Raw genomic sequence first — 13,982 nt, forward strand, 5'->3', positions numbered from 1 at the left:
TACCCTCACGGTAACTCACTAATTAAAAAAATAAGTAAATTTTAAAAAATTAAATTAAAAAAATAATAATAAAAAAGACAGAGAGTCCACAGAATGGGAAAGAATATTTACCCAATACCCATTTGATAAAGGATTAATATCCAGGATATACAAGACGCTAGTAGAATTATATAAGAAAAAACCTCCAACCCCATCGAAAAATGGAGAGAAGAAGTGAACAGAAATTTCCTTAAAAAAGAAATACATGGCCAAAAGGCACATGAAAAAATGCTGCACATCGCTAGTCATCAGGGAGATGAAAATCAAAACAATGACATATCATCTCACACCACACAGACTGGCACACATTCAAAAGAACAAAAGCAACCAGTGCTGGCATGGATGTGGGGAAAAAGGGACGCTCCTTCACTGTTGGTCGGAATGCAGACTGGTCCAACCTTTCTGGAAAATAATATGGACAGTCCTTCAAAAACTAGAAACTGAGCCTCCATATGACCCCAAAATACCACTTCTGGGAATATATCCCGAGGATGCTAAAAGGCACAGTAGAAATGACATCTGTACCTATATATTCATTGCAGCTCTGTTCACAATAGCCAAAATATGGAAATAATCTGAGTGCCCTAAAACAGATGACTGGTTAAAGAAACTTTGGTACATCTACGCAGTGGAATACTATGCAGCTGTTAGGAGAGATGAAGTCATGAAATTTGCTTGTAAGTGGATAGACATGGAGAGTATCATGCTAAGTGAAATGAGTCAGAAAGAGAGGGACAGACATAGAGGGACTGCACTCATTTGTGGAGTGAGGGTAGCATCACATGAGGCTGACACCCAAGGATGGTAGATACAAGGGCAGGGGGATTGCCCCATACCTGGAAGACTACTTCATGAGTGGAGGGGAGAAGGCAGATGGAATAGAAAAGGGATCACCAAGAAAATGATGGCTTGAGGAACCAGTTGGGTTGGGAGATGCATGCCGAAAGTAGATAATGGAACAAACATGATGACCTCTCAGTGTCTGTGTTGCAAGCCATAATGCCCAAAAGTAGAGAGAGAATATGAGGAATATTGTCTGCCATGGAGGCAGGGGGAGGGTGGGAAAGGGGGGTATACCAGGAATATTGGTAGTGGGAAATGTGCAGTGGTGGAGGGATAGGTGTTTGATCATTGTGAGATTGTAACCCAAACATGAAAGCTTGTAACTACCTCACGGTGATTCAATAAAATTTAAAAAAAAAAGAAAAGAAAAGAAATCCAAACACTGGTATGCATGAAACTTCAGCATTAATAGTATTTTAAATCAAAGTGTCCCAATAAAAATGGAAAGAGTAACAACCTATACCAACAAAAATGCAAAGAATCTAAATAAAATTTTAACATATCAAAACAACAGATAAAAAGATTAATACCCTGTCCAAGTTGGCTCTATGCCAAGAATGTAAGGTTGCTTTTAATATTCTACCATTAACATTCTACCATCTGCTAACTCATGAATTAGCAGACTAAAAACGACAACTCACAATTTCCAAATAGATGGAATAAAACATTTGACAAGGGGCCAGTACAGTAGGTAAGGCACTTGCCTTACATGTGGCTGACCTAGGTTCAATCCCTGGCAACCCATACAGTCCCCCAAGACTGTCAGGAGTGACGTGAGTGCAGAGCCAGAAGTAAGCCCTGAGCACAGCTGGGTGTGGTCCAAAAGCAAAGCAGAAAAGACCAGACAGAACATGGAACTCAAACACTGCAGGACAGAACCCTCAACCTGGGGTCCTCCCAGCCTGCAAGTCAAAATATAGGAAGAGACAGTCTACAAAAATCAAACATCTTAGGGCAAAAAATAAAATATCATCATAGAAAAATGACAAAGAACTAATTTGTATCAATAATTTCCCAGAACATCAATGGACTAAACTCTTTCATCAAAAGGTGGGGGGAGAGAAGTTGGATGGACCAGGAAACAAAATTCATCTATTTGCTGTCCACAGGAAACACACCTAAATGCATAAATTCACAGGATAAATACAGGTTCAGAGTGAAGGCAATCAAACAAATCAGTAAATTAAAAAAAAAGCTGGGGCAGCTACCCTTGTATCAGACTATAAACAGCATTCAATCTTGATAAAGTAATTAGAAATATGGCTGGTCACCACTTACTGGTTAAGGATCAATAGATTTAAAAAAAAAAAACCCTAACTCCTACAAACATATATGCACCAAATGATGGCACAACAACATTCATAAAGCTTCAGCTCACAGACCTAACACATTGAGGGAAGCCCAGGAGGTGGGAAGCTTCAACATTGCATTTCTTCGTTAGACAGATGAGACAGAATCTTAGTAAACACACAAGGAGAGCCTTGAATGAGGAATCAGAAGAACTAGAATTAATGGACACAGACAGGACCCTCCAAGCTCAAGAAGCCTAAGTCACATTCTTCTCTAATGCACACGGAACATTCTCGAGGAGAGATCATATACTAGGGCATGGCCCAAATATAAATAAATCTACAAATTCGCAAATTATACCAAGTATCCTCTCAGACCACAATGCTATGAAGGTAGAAATTAACCATGAAAAGAAGATGAGGGACTCTAAACTCTGGAAGCTAAACAAGTCACCCACCTGGATGGAAGAAATAGTACAACTCAACAACAAAACATCCAAAAGCCCTGTCAAAAATTGGGGAGATGAAATTAATAGCACTCCTCAGAGGAAGACAGGAGAATGGCTAAGAGGCACATGAAAAGCGCTCATCATCAGTTATTATCAGGGAAATCCAAATCAAGATGACACTGGGATATTATTTCACACCAGTGAGAATGGCACATACAGAAAAAAAAAAACTGGGAACAATCTGTGTGGGTGTGATGTGGTGAAAAATGAACTCTCATCCACTGCTGGTGGGAATGTTGTTGGCCCAACCCCTGTGGAAAACAGTAGGGAGATTTCTCAGAAAGGACAAACTGCGCTCCCAAGACACGAAACCATTCATTCAAAAGGACATATGCAGACCACTGTTCACTGCAGCACTTAGTACAGCAGCCAAGACCTGAAATCAGCCTAGGTGTCCAATGACAGATGAAGGAATTATGAAGATGTGTTGAATATGCACAATGGACACCATGCAGCTGCAAGGAACAATGAAATCATGCAGTTCACTGCAACTTGAATAGAACTGGAGGATCTCATGATAAAGTCAGACAAATGACAAATACAGGATGATCTCCTGTATCTGCGGAATACAGGATGAGGGAATGGATGCCTGGATTATCTCTGACCCTACATTACAGAAATGAGACGGCCAAGCACAAAGTGAAATAGAGGGGCAAGTAAGACGAGACGGATGGCAGGTAACGGCAGAAGTCGGGAGCTTCGGGCATGTCAGTGGTCTTGAGAGATGATATTTCTGTATATCTAACCACAGAGTCACAACACTAGGAGCATGAGATCCGAACTACAAGAACCAGACTAAGAACCATGACTGTGAAGGGGGCAGGCTGGGGTGGAGGGAGGGACCGGGGGTCACTGACAGGTGAAGTTGACCCTGTGGGTGGGATTGGTGTTGGAACACTGTATTCCTAAAACCCTACTGTGAATAACTTCATAAATCACAGTGTCTTAAAAAAAATTAGCTTTAAATAAATGTACATTTGCTACCCACCACCACAAGATTCCCTGAGCACTTTTAGGAAACACCCCTTAGCATAGAGTCAGGAGATGTCCCCAAGCATGGCCAGGTATTTGAAAGTTTCTCGAAACTTCCGAAAAGTAAACATTTAAAAAACTTTTTAATTGAAAGATATAACAAAGTGAAGAGAATCACAGAGGTTATTTCCGTGTGTTAGAAAACCATGACGGCTAAGATACTATGGCTGAGATGTTGATACATAAATACATATAACATAATACATAGACACACGATACATACAAAGAAAAATTCCAGAAACAATCTTGCATAAATTTTTCTAAATATTTCTAATTTTCACCCATCATTTCTAAAACTGGGGGAAAGGAACCAGTGGAGAAACAACCAGATAGTTCAAAAAAACAAAACAAAACAAAAAAAAACATTTGATCAATATAATTGTACTACATACAAAAATTATGAAAGGAACAATTCGAGCTCTCACTGTTTGCAAATGATATGATAATATATTTAGAGAACCCTAAAGCCTCTACCAAGAAACTCCTACAAATAGTATATTTGTATAGTAAAGTCTCAGACAATAAAATCAATACCCAAAAGTCCATGGCTTTCCTATACGCAAATAATGAGAGAGAAGAAAGTGATGTGAAAAAAGCAATCCTATTCACAATCATGCCTCAGAAAATCAAGTACTTCGGAATCAGCTTAACCAAGGAGGTAAAGGACCTGCACAAAGAAAACCACAAAACACTAATTCACGAAATAAAAGAAGATTCAAGGAAATGGAAACATATCCCCTGATCATAGATTGGGAGAATTAACATTGTCAAAATGACAATATCCCCAAAGCATTATACAGATTCAATGCAATCCCTATAAGGATACCCATGAAATTGTTCAAAGAAATGGATCAAACACTCCTGGAGAAGTTTCTTCACACACCGACACCGGCGCCTCCACTCGGGGAGACTGGACCTTCTCACGGACACAGGCATGGGAACACCAGAGCACAGCAGCCAGCCCAAGTGGCCTCCTTGGCAGCTGTGCCCACCCTGAGCTCCTGGGCCCTCACCTCTCTCAGTCTGTCACTCTGGGATCCTAAGAAATTCCCAGGGTCTCTGAGCTAAGGGACTTAGCAAACACAAATTAGTTATGATTAAATAACCATACAAGATTCTTGTATGCCAAACATTTCTTACAAATCTGCCAAAACCTTTCATTCAGTTACAATCTGGATGTTTATAGGAAAAATAACTCTCAAGCCACATCAGACACAAAAACACAGCTGGACTATTTATACAGCCTCTCAGCCCTAGGCCCTGCTGTTAAATGTAAATACAATTACGCGTTGTGTCCACAACGACCTGGACTGTCCAGGCAAAGCTGCCCAGACTCCGCACACACTCTGGATTCTGTATCTCTAGGAAAACCTGTTTGGAGCTAAGTGGCAATCACAGCACCGGCAGCTTCTCTAGTGTCCTGGACAGACCCTGGTCAACTTCTGGATGGCTGAGTATTAGGTGGGTCCTTACGCTGCCTTGGGGCCCACCCCACCTTCCTCCTGGGCCGACCCATGAGGGCAACCAACTCTTCCATCTCTGAATTAGGAGACCAAATGCGTGAGAAGATGCTTCAAGCCCACCACCCCATCCTTTGAGCCACAGTTCTCCAGTAGGAGGCAGCAGCCGGTCCAGGCTCCTCACAGAGCTTAACCTTAGGCCAAGAGTGGAGGCCAGGTGCCACCTACGGCACTGACAGTCAGGGTTGGTGGGAATGAAGCCCTTGGGCGATCCTGGATCCCACAAGAACTCGGGTCTGCACTCCAACCGATGGGCAGTGGGCACTACATGCGTGAAGAAGGCCGGAGGCTTCGCTTTCCCTTGGAAATCCACACTGAGCCCCAGGGTCATGCTACATGTCCTGCCAAGACCCAGAAAGGTAAATCCTATGACTAAGAAGCATCTGGGAGAAAACAGACCTTTCCCTGGCCCTGATGAGACACGGTTTCTCTAGACAGCAGTGACACCATGACCCACGCGAGAAGCAGCTGAGCACCAGACTCGTGAAGGCCAGAGACGTCTGCTCTTCACATGACACTGCTAAGGACATGCGCAGGTGAGACAGAACAAAGAAGGGAATTACGCGCTGTGTCCACCACGACCTGGACTGCCCAGGCAAAGGGCAATCTGTGTGTTTCGATGAGCATGGAGCAAAGAGCAAGAGGCGGGCACCCGATGGCTCAGATGCACGCCACGCGCTGCCCGTCATGGCCTGAGACAGAGCCCAGCACACATGACCAACCTGAGCACATGGTCAGGAGCACATGTGTTCCAGGCCTCATACAGCTCCCACAGCTCCTCCTCCGCCCCCCAAACCTTTCCAGAAAGGTCTCTTTCCGGTCCTCCCCCAGAAGGCGGAGTGCCCGGTGTCCCCGAGCTGTGTCAGAGGCAAGGGGCAGCTGTCCTCGGCCGCAGGGAAGCATCCCGGTGGCTCCGTGCCTGGTCCACACAGACAACAAAGGGTCCCGCCACTCCACGTGGAGAACCAGAGTCTCACCTTCGTCCTCAGGAAGGAGAGGGCAGTCTTTCCCCAAGTGGGTGCTGCAGAACGCCACAGGCCCGAAGGGGCCACGTGTCAGGGCTCCAGCACTGACCAGCTGGTGAGCAACCCACAGCCGGACCCAGGCCCTTCTGGCACGCAGGGATGCTGTGCTCCATGCCAGCGCCTCCTCGCCCTTCAGAGCTGCCCCACACTCAAGCCCCAGTGCACCCCAGGGCCAGTCAGGCTGCCCCACACAGTCTGAAGGACAGGAGCAAACTGTGGGCCCAGCCAAGCGTGAAGACATCAGCACCTGAGGACTAAGGCAGCCCCGGCTAGCACTCCCCTCCCCCTAGTGCATGGAGGGGACGTCCACTCTTTTCTCAAGGACACGTAAGTCCAGCCTGCCTGGACAGCCCCTGCTCCCTCTCTCCAACACACTCCAGCACCCGCCCCAAGGGAGACCATGGACGCCACTCAGGCCCTGGGTCCCCGGCAGGAACGGCAGTGCCAGAGAGCAGGGAGCCCCAGCAGGACACGCCAGCCTGGCCTGGCCTGGTGAGACGTGGCTGTGATTCCCAGAGAAGCCGGAAGCGCAGTGCCCACTGCAGCCAGTGCCACCAATGGCCCCACGTGCCAGCGTCAGGCCTCGAAGGCACTGGCTCAAAGGAGGGGCAGCTGCGGTGGCTCCCAGAGCTCGACCAGGGCTGACTCAACTGAGGGCGGTGAGGGCAGCGTGTCTGCAGCGGGCAGGGGACGGCCGGGCCCACCGGGGCCTGTGCAGGGTTCCTTCTCTGGTGAACGTGGCACTTGGGTCCCAAACCCGGCGCAGGGCACTGAGAGCTGAGCCACGTGGACAGACCTGGGTGTGAGCAGCTCGGCCATGTCTCCAGCACATGTCAACGGCGGCAAGGGGTGGCACTTACCGTGGCCAGCTCGTCAAACTTGCCGAAGAGCTCGTTGAGCAGCTTCACCAGCTCCTGGGCCGTGCACTGCGAGGCCAAGCCTGTGAAGCCCACGATGTCGGCGAAGAGGATGCTGGGGAGGCAGACAGAGGGGGAGAGGGCATGGCGGCCAGTCAGGGCGGCCCGCCCACTGTTGGTCCAAGCAGGCTCTGCGGTGCCCATTTCACAGGTGGAAAGACTGAGCTGGGAGGCCTCTCAGTCTTACGCTTCAGCTTCTGCCGATGTTCCCCAGGGAAGTAGCTCCGTGAGCCACATGTGGACCCTCCCGAGATAGGGGGCAGAGCTGAGACCACTTGGCCTATGCCGAAAGGAACGACCTGTGTTATGGGCATGAAGGCGGGACCCCCGAGGTGGGAGCCAACATACCAGGCCAGAAGTGGGCCCCACGTCCCTGCAACCCCCTCCCACGGTGACCACGCTCACAGTGCACCTGGTCCCATTCCCCAACCTAGTGACCACCCAGCCCACCGCACCCGTGATCCCACGAGGAGAGTCATCCCAGGGAGCTGGGGGCAGCCACAGAGTGTCCATACCACAAACAGGGCCACTAGCCCACGAGCCCGCAGGACACGTGAGCCTGTCTGAGGCGGCCCCAGGCGCCTGCGCCTCCGAGCCGCTCCTCCTCTCTCGCCTGCTGACACCCAGCCTCCAGCCCTCTTCCTCAGCCCACTGGCTCCATGGACCTGGGGACCCACAGACCCAGATGAGCACTGCACACCTTCTTCGGAGGAGCCTCGAGCCTCTGGCCTGGCCCGTGCTCCACTCGAGCAAGGAGCACCTGGGACCCTGCTCTCACAGGTACACTGGGCTGCAGAGTGCAGCGGGCATGGGGTTCACGGAGTCCTAACTCTGCAGGAACAAACAGCACCCACTTCACGCCATAGTCGGCTGGGTGGGGCCAGGTCCCACCAAGAAATTATAGGAGGGAGGGAGGGAGGGAGGGAAGAAAAGCGATGAAAGGAGAGAAGAGAGGAGGGGAGGGGAGGGGAGGAAGGGAGGGAGGCAGGGAGGGAGGGAGGCAGGGAGGGAGGGAAGCTGCCAGTCCAGGGGCAGATTCTGAGCATGCCGAGCTGAAGCAGGCGGTGGGAGGGAGGAGACATGTGGACATGTGTCGCCAGGAGCCCCCCAGTGCCTCTCCCCTCAGTGGGTGCCCCCTTGCTGGGCAGGAGACTAGTGTCGCCAGCATCCCCTGCCTCATCCCCTCCACCTCCTCGGCCCCCATACCCACCCCTCCATTATCACCAGCATCACGCCCACTCCTACCATGCCCCTCCCCGCACCATCCCCCACGCCCTCTCCTCCAGACAGGACACGCATTGGCATACCTCACATTGTCATGCCTCTGGATGTAGATCTTGTGGAAGATCCTCTCGGGGGGCTTCAGGAAGTCCTCCTTCATCTCCATGGCGACATTCCGGGGCAGGAGGCTCATGAGCAGCCGCTCCTGGAGGCGGGGGCAGGGAGGGCTCCTCAGGCTCTGCCCGAGGCTGCTGCTCTCCGGCCACGCAGCAGATCTGCCGGTGCCCCATTCCGGGGCCTTGAGGGGCTGCAGCCAGGCCCGGCTGTCACCATCCGTGTCCCTCCCTCCTGAAGTGCCAGAAAGCACGGCTCCCCTAAGCACCCAACACGTCTGTGGACCCCTCCCCAACCCTCCCTGACGCGACGGCCCCCAGACGCACCCTGAGTGGGCCCTGAAACCCCGCGTCCCGGGAGACAGGCACCTTGACCCCATGGAGCTCTGGCGACAATGTGCCTTCTCTCCGTCTGACACACGGGGCAGGAGGGTTGTCTTCCCTCTCCTGAAACCCCCGAGAAAATGAGCTGCTCCCCAGGGGCCCTGCAGTCTCTGGAGCCCGTTTCCATCAAGGACAGATGCCGCCTCAGAGGGCCTTAGTGTCCACCTCTGCCTTTAGCCCCACAGCTCCGCCGGTGACTGCCCACGCAGGTCTGAGCAACTGCTCTGGCACAGCCCCCGGCCTCCTCTGCCCTCCCCTGTGCTGGGCAGAGCCAGGCGTGTGCACCCACCAGGATGCTTGGTCCTGACCCCAGGACCGTGGCTCAGGCCATGGACTATGAGCAAGGCCTTCAATGCCCCCCCCTCATGTGCCCTGTAACGAAATGGCCCCATCTCAGGGAAGACACATCACCAACCACACATAATCCCCAGCATCATGAGGCGAGACTATGCCGCTTATGGCTGCCTCTCTGCCATTCCCAGACACCCGGCGGGCGTCTGACCAGGAGGAAGGTCTGCAGGATAGACCGGCCTCACAGCCACAACGGCCTGACCTCACTTGCACGAACCAGTGTCCTCGGCAGGCCCTGGGGAGGCTGCATCTAGGACGGGACCCCGACACGAGCTTCTTCCACAAGATCACCTGTGGCACTGGCAGGCAATCCACAGGAACAGCCAGATTAAAAGCACCAAGTCTTTCACATGGGAAGCACACCCCCAATCTGGCAAGACACGGGCCTGTCCCCAAGGACACGGAGAAGCGAAGCAGTGCCAGTGTCAAATGATAACCCTTGGCCACGGACCAGAAGACGGAGAACACGGAGCAGGGGGGAGAAGAGGAGGTGGGCTGGAAGGAATAAGGACACTGGCGGGAGGGCTGGGCCTTTGGTGGGGGGCGCAACCAGCGCAACAAAAACACAAACTCAAACTACTGTAAACATGTGGCCCAAAGTTTGATGAACAAATTGACCAAACAGAAAATAAAACAACCTGGACAAAAAGCTTCCGGCTATCACCGGAAGTCCACATCCAACCCAAGAACTCGCCCAGATGCACAGGCAACTGCAGAGTCGACAGCAGCTGGCCTGCTGCGCCCAGGCTGGTGAGGCAGGCAAGAGGGCGCACCCTTGCCCTGGGGCACACACAGAATTACCAGAGTTCCGTGAAGGCGACAGGAAGAACAGCCTCAGTCATTTCATTTATCCTGCCTATCACAGCGTGGCTTAAAATAAAGACACATTCTCTTTGGGCGGAGGGGCGGGGGGAGATTGAGGTTTTTTATTGAATCACCGTGAGCTACAGTTATAAGCTTTCATGTTTGAGTTTCAGTCGTACAATGATCAAACGCCCATCCCTCCACCTGTGCACATTCTCCATCACCAATGTCCCCAGAATTTCCCCCCCAACCCTCCCCCTGCCTCCATGGCAAATAATGTCCCCCATATTCTCTCTCTACTTTTAGACATTATGGTTTGCAATATAGACACTGACAGGCCATCACATTTGGTCCTTTATCTACTTTCATCACACATTTCCCATCCCGGGAGAGCCCTTCACCCATCACTGACTCAGTGACCCCTTCTCTACCCCAGCTGCCTTCTCCCCAGCTCACGAGGCAGGTTTCCAACTATAGGGCAATATTACTGGCCCTTCAAAGACAACATTCTTAAGAAATACCAAATGTTTTTGGCTGCTGCTACTAGGTCCCTTGAGGCGGGGAGGGGGTCTCACCCACCACCCTCTGGGGCACCCTGAGTGAAACAGCCTGGCCCCCACAGGGTCCGACGGCTTGGTTATGGCGAGGGTCATGTTATGCTCCCTCCCGGGAGAGAAGGACATGTGACCTGAACTCAACAGCCGCCCTCCACACACTCGGGCCAAGCCTCACCCATGAGTGAACCCCCGGAAAACCCAGGTGACTGAGAACTCCGGGTCTAACAGGACCTGGAACGGATATCCTCTGCCCGTATCCCCGTCTCCGGCAACTCAGCAGTCACGCACATAAGCCACCTCTGGCTGGCCCAGATAACTTCGTCATCGGCCACCATCCAGGTCGCACAGCCTTTTCTCCTGGAAGGGAGCATAACCTGAGGCTCGCCATGTTCAGGCTGAGTGCTACCCACGCGTGAACCTATCCCTGGACTGCGCAACAATTCATACCACGCATCCCACCCATACTCCAAAAGTATCGCACATTTGATGGAGTTCGAAGTAGAATGAAACCAATCTTAGAGGGAATTATTTTTTTACAGATGTACACATATAAAAGTACACAAGGCTCAGCCTCTAACAACATGTCAGTGACCCCTTATAGAAGGGCTTAATGGCCCCTGGGTGAAATACAACAATCTTCACCCTCTTTCTTCTAAGGATACTTTTTTTGTAGCATTTTCGGTGGTTTTTCATAACAAACAATACAAAATAAATTATTTCAGTTCTGCTTCGGGGCAGGGATTCAGGATCAGAATGGAAACATTCGAAATATGGTAGTGGGAAGGTGTAACGGTGGTGGGATTGGTGTTTGAATGTTAAATGTAATCAAATATTGTGAACTATCTTATCACACACAAATCACGAATCACAAAATCCCGTTAATCATCGATTTCTCGAGCGGGCTCAGTAACCTCTCCATTCGTCCTTTCCCTGAGATCTTAGAAGTCTCTCGACTCAGCCCTCCTAATGATGTCACACTGGAGGCTCTTTCAGGGTCAGGGGAATGGGATAGAGCTTGTTACTGGATTTTGCATATGAATACACCATGGGAAGTTGCAAGGCTGTCCCACATGGGCAGGAAACTCTCAGAAGCTTGCCAGTTTCTCCCAGAGGGAGAAGTAGCTACAAGATATCGCTTCTGGGAGTTCGCTTTTAAGTCTCTGGATGTTGGCCGTTGATGGGATTACACACACCTGGGTTCCTCTGCCGCTACCTTCATGTGTGAGGCTCGTCTGAACGTGTGGAGAGGGGCCTCAAGTTTGGCTATAGCTAGGTTCCGGTGGTCTTCAGCCGCCAGGAGCTCTGCTCGAGCTTGGGAGGGAAGCTGGAGCCCATCCCCTCTGAGGGGCCCCAGGGAAGACAGCCAGGCGACTTTATAAAAAAGAAATTTTATAAGTTACTTTATAAAATAAAAAAAAAATATAGAAAGAAAGAAAAAGGAAGGAAGGAAAGAAGGAAGGAAGGAAGGAAGGAAGGAAGGAAGGAAGGAAGGAAGGAAGGAAGGAAGGAAGGAAGGAAGGAAGGAAGGAAGGAAGGAGAGGGGGGGGCAGGCCAGATGCTCAGCTGTGAAGATTCTGCTTCTAAGTAAAGTACTTTTCCTCTCTGAGCAACTGAGAGTCTGGACACATGAAACCCTCCTGACAGGCTGTCAAGTCGGGCAGGGGGAGGGAGAAGCACCAGGGGCCAAGACCCAGATGAGGCCCGTGCATTCACCAATGGATACCTCACCAAGTGGGCCCTCCCGTGGGCACCCTCCCCGAGCGCTGGGGACACCAGACCCAGAACCACTGTGGAGCACAGAGGTCACACAGAACCTGATGTGGGAGGAGAGGGACAGCCCCAGGGAGAAGCACCCTGGACGACAGCCCCTCACACACGCCAATGAAGACTCGCAGACCTGCATCCCCCCGAGGTGTGAGGACGCAGCTCCCCCTGACAGGGAGGTATTGAGTGGCTCTGCAGGGAGGCCACCCCTTCCTCTTTCTGACTGCTGACCTGCCCTCCTGCAGGGGCACTCCTGCTCACCCCCCCAGAACTCCTGGGCATGAAGAACCCAAACTCTCAATTACATACCAGAAGCCCCAGCTGCTGAGATCCATGACAGTCCATTGTGAGCTGGCACACACCATGCTGGCAGGCACGAATGGGGTACCCACACCCCCACCACCACTAAATGAAGCCACAGAAAAATAGCCAAGCCTCAGGTCCCAATAGGCACAGAGACACATACAAAACTGTCCACATGTCCAGGCTCCAGTTGGAAATCATTTTCATGCCATGAACTGCCACAATCTCAGAACAATCAGTAGAAGTCAGCACCATGGCGAGAGCACCACGGTCCTGTCAGAACCAGTGACAGGAACGCTGAAGCAGTGGCCACAGGATGGCGCAGCAAACTACAAACTCTCAGCAGAGTCAGAGAGGATGTAAAGAATCAAACAGGATTTTGTTTGTTTGGGGGCTACACGCAGTAATGCTCAAGGGTTAACCTGGCTCTCCACTCAGGAATCATTTCCGGTAATTCCTGAGTGGAGACCAAATGGGGTGCTGGGGAGTGAATCCTGGCTGGCCACACACCAGGCAATGGCCCTCTCCGCCGCACCCCTCCCACTCCTTCAAATGGGAATTCTGAAACAACAGAAATAAGTAAATGATGGGATCCAAGGAGATGAGGGGCTGCAGAAAGGGGAGCGATGCAAGAGCTGGCCACAGCCACGGCAAGGGGACCGAAGAAGATAAAGAGCCCAGCAGGGGCCCTGTGAAGAAAGCAGGGGCCAGACCACCCAGGACCTCCGCTGCAGGGCGACCAGGAGCAGCAGCTGCTCACGCCCAGCAGCCATGCCAGAAAGGCGCGCAGAGACCTCAGGGCAGAGGTGAGGAGCAGAAAGACAGCCAGCACTGAGAGCTCCCTCCACAGAACGGCAAGAAAGGGGACTGACGAGCTATCAAGGACCAGCATCCCCTGCCGATAGCTACTGCTGCCCGTCCCCTCCACGCTGCAAGGAGCTCCAGGCCCCTTACGAGCTGGAAGCAGTTCAGCCTAGAGGCAAGCTCCCCATGCTACAGCACAGTGCCAGCAGCCTGTAAGGACCTGCTGTCTCCCCACCCTTCCTCTGACTGCGGCTGGTACTCCAGGAAGCGGCAACGGAGCCACCGCACAGCCTGCTGGCACCACACGCAGGTCCTCTCTCGGGAACAGCAGAAACAACTGGGGCTGGATGAGAGGGGGCTTCCCGGGCACAACGAGAGCTCCACGGTGAGTGTTACGGCAACCCCCTGGCAGCAGTCTAGAGAGCCACAAACCCAGCCGTGCGAGCCTTACAGGGCCTCCAGGCCTGCACAGAGCCAGGCCCTCAGCCATCCCAGACACCACGGAGA

The 13,982-nt window shown here is 51.7% G+C and overlaps 1 protein-coding gene across 1 annotated transcript in view; it reads right to left on the minus strand.

Moving 5' to 3' along the window:
* ADCY1 (adenylate cyclase 1) overlaps positions 1-13,982 on the minus strand; it is an 86,708-nt gene that overhangs the window by 46,044 nt on the left and 26,682 nt on the right. The window contains exons 3-4 of the mRNA XM_055144588.1: positions 8,482-8,600; positions 7,118-7,229 (exon numbers count right to left, since the gene is read on the minus strand). Coding sequence (XP_055000563.1) covers positions 7,118-7,229; positions 8,482-8,600 — 231 coding nt within the window. The remainder of the gene's footprint in view (positions 1-7,117; positions 7,230-8,481; positions 8,601-13,982) is intronic.

This window comes from Sorex araneus, chromosome 7 (genome assembly GCF_027595985.1).
Source record: "Sorex araneus isolate mSorAra2 chromosome 7, mSorAra2.pri, whole genome shotgun sequence".
Lineage (NCBI taxonomy): Eukaryota > Metazoa > Chordata > Mammalia > Eulipotyphla > Soricidae > Sorex > Sorex araneus.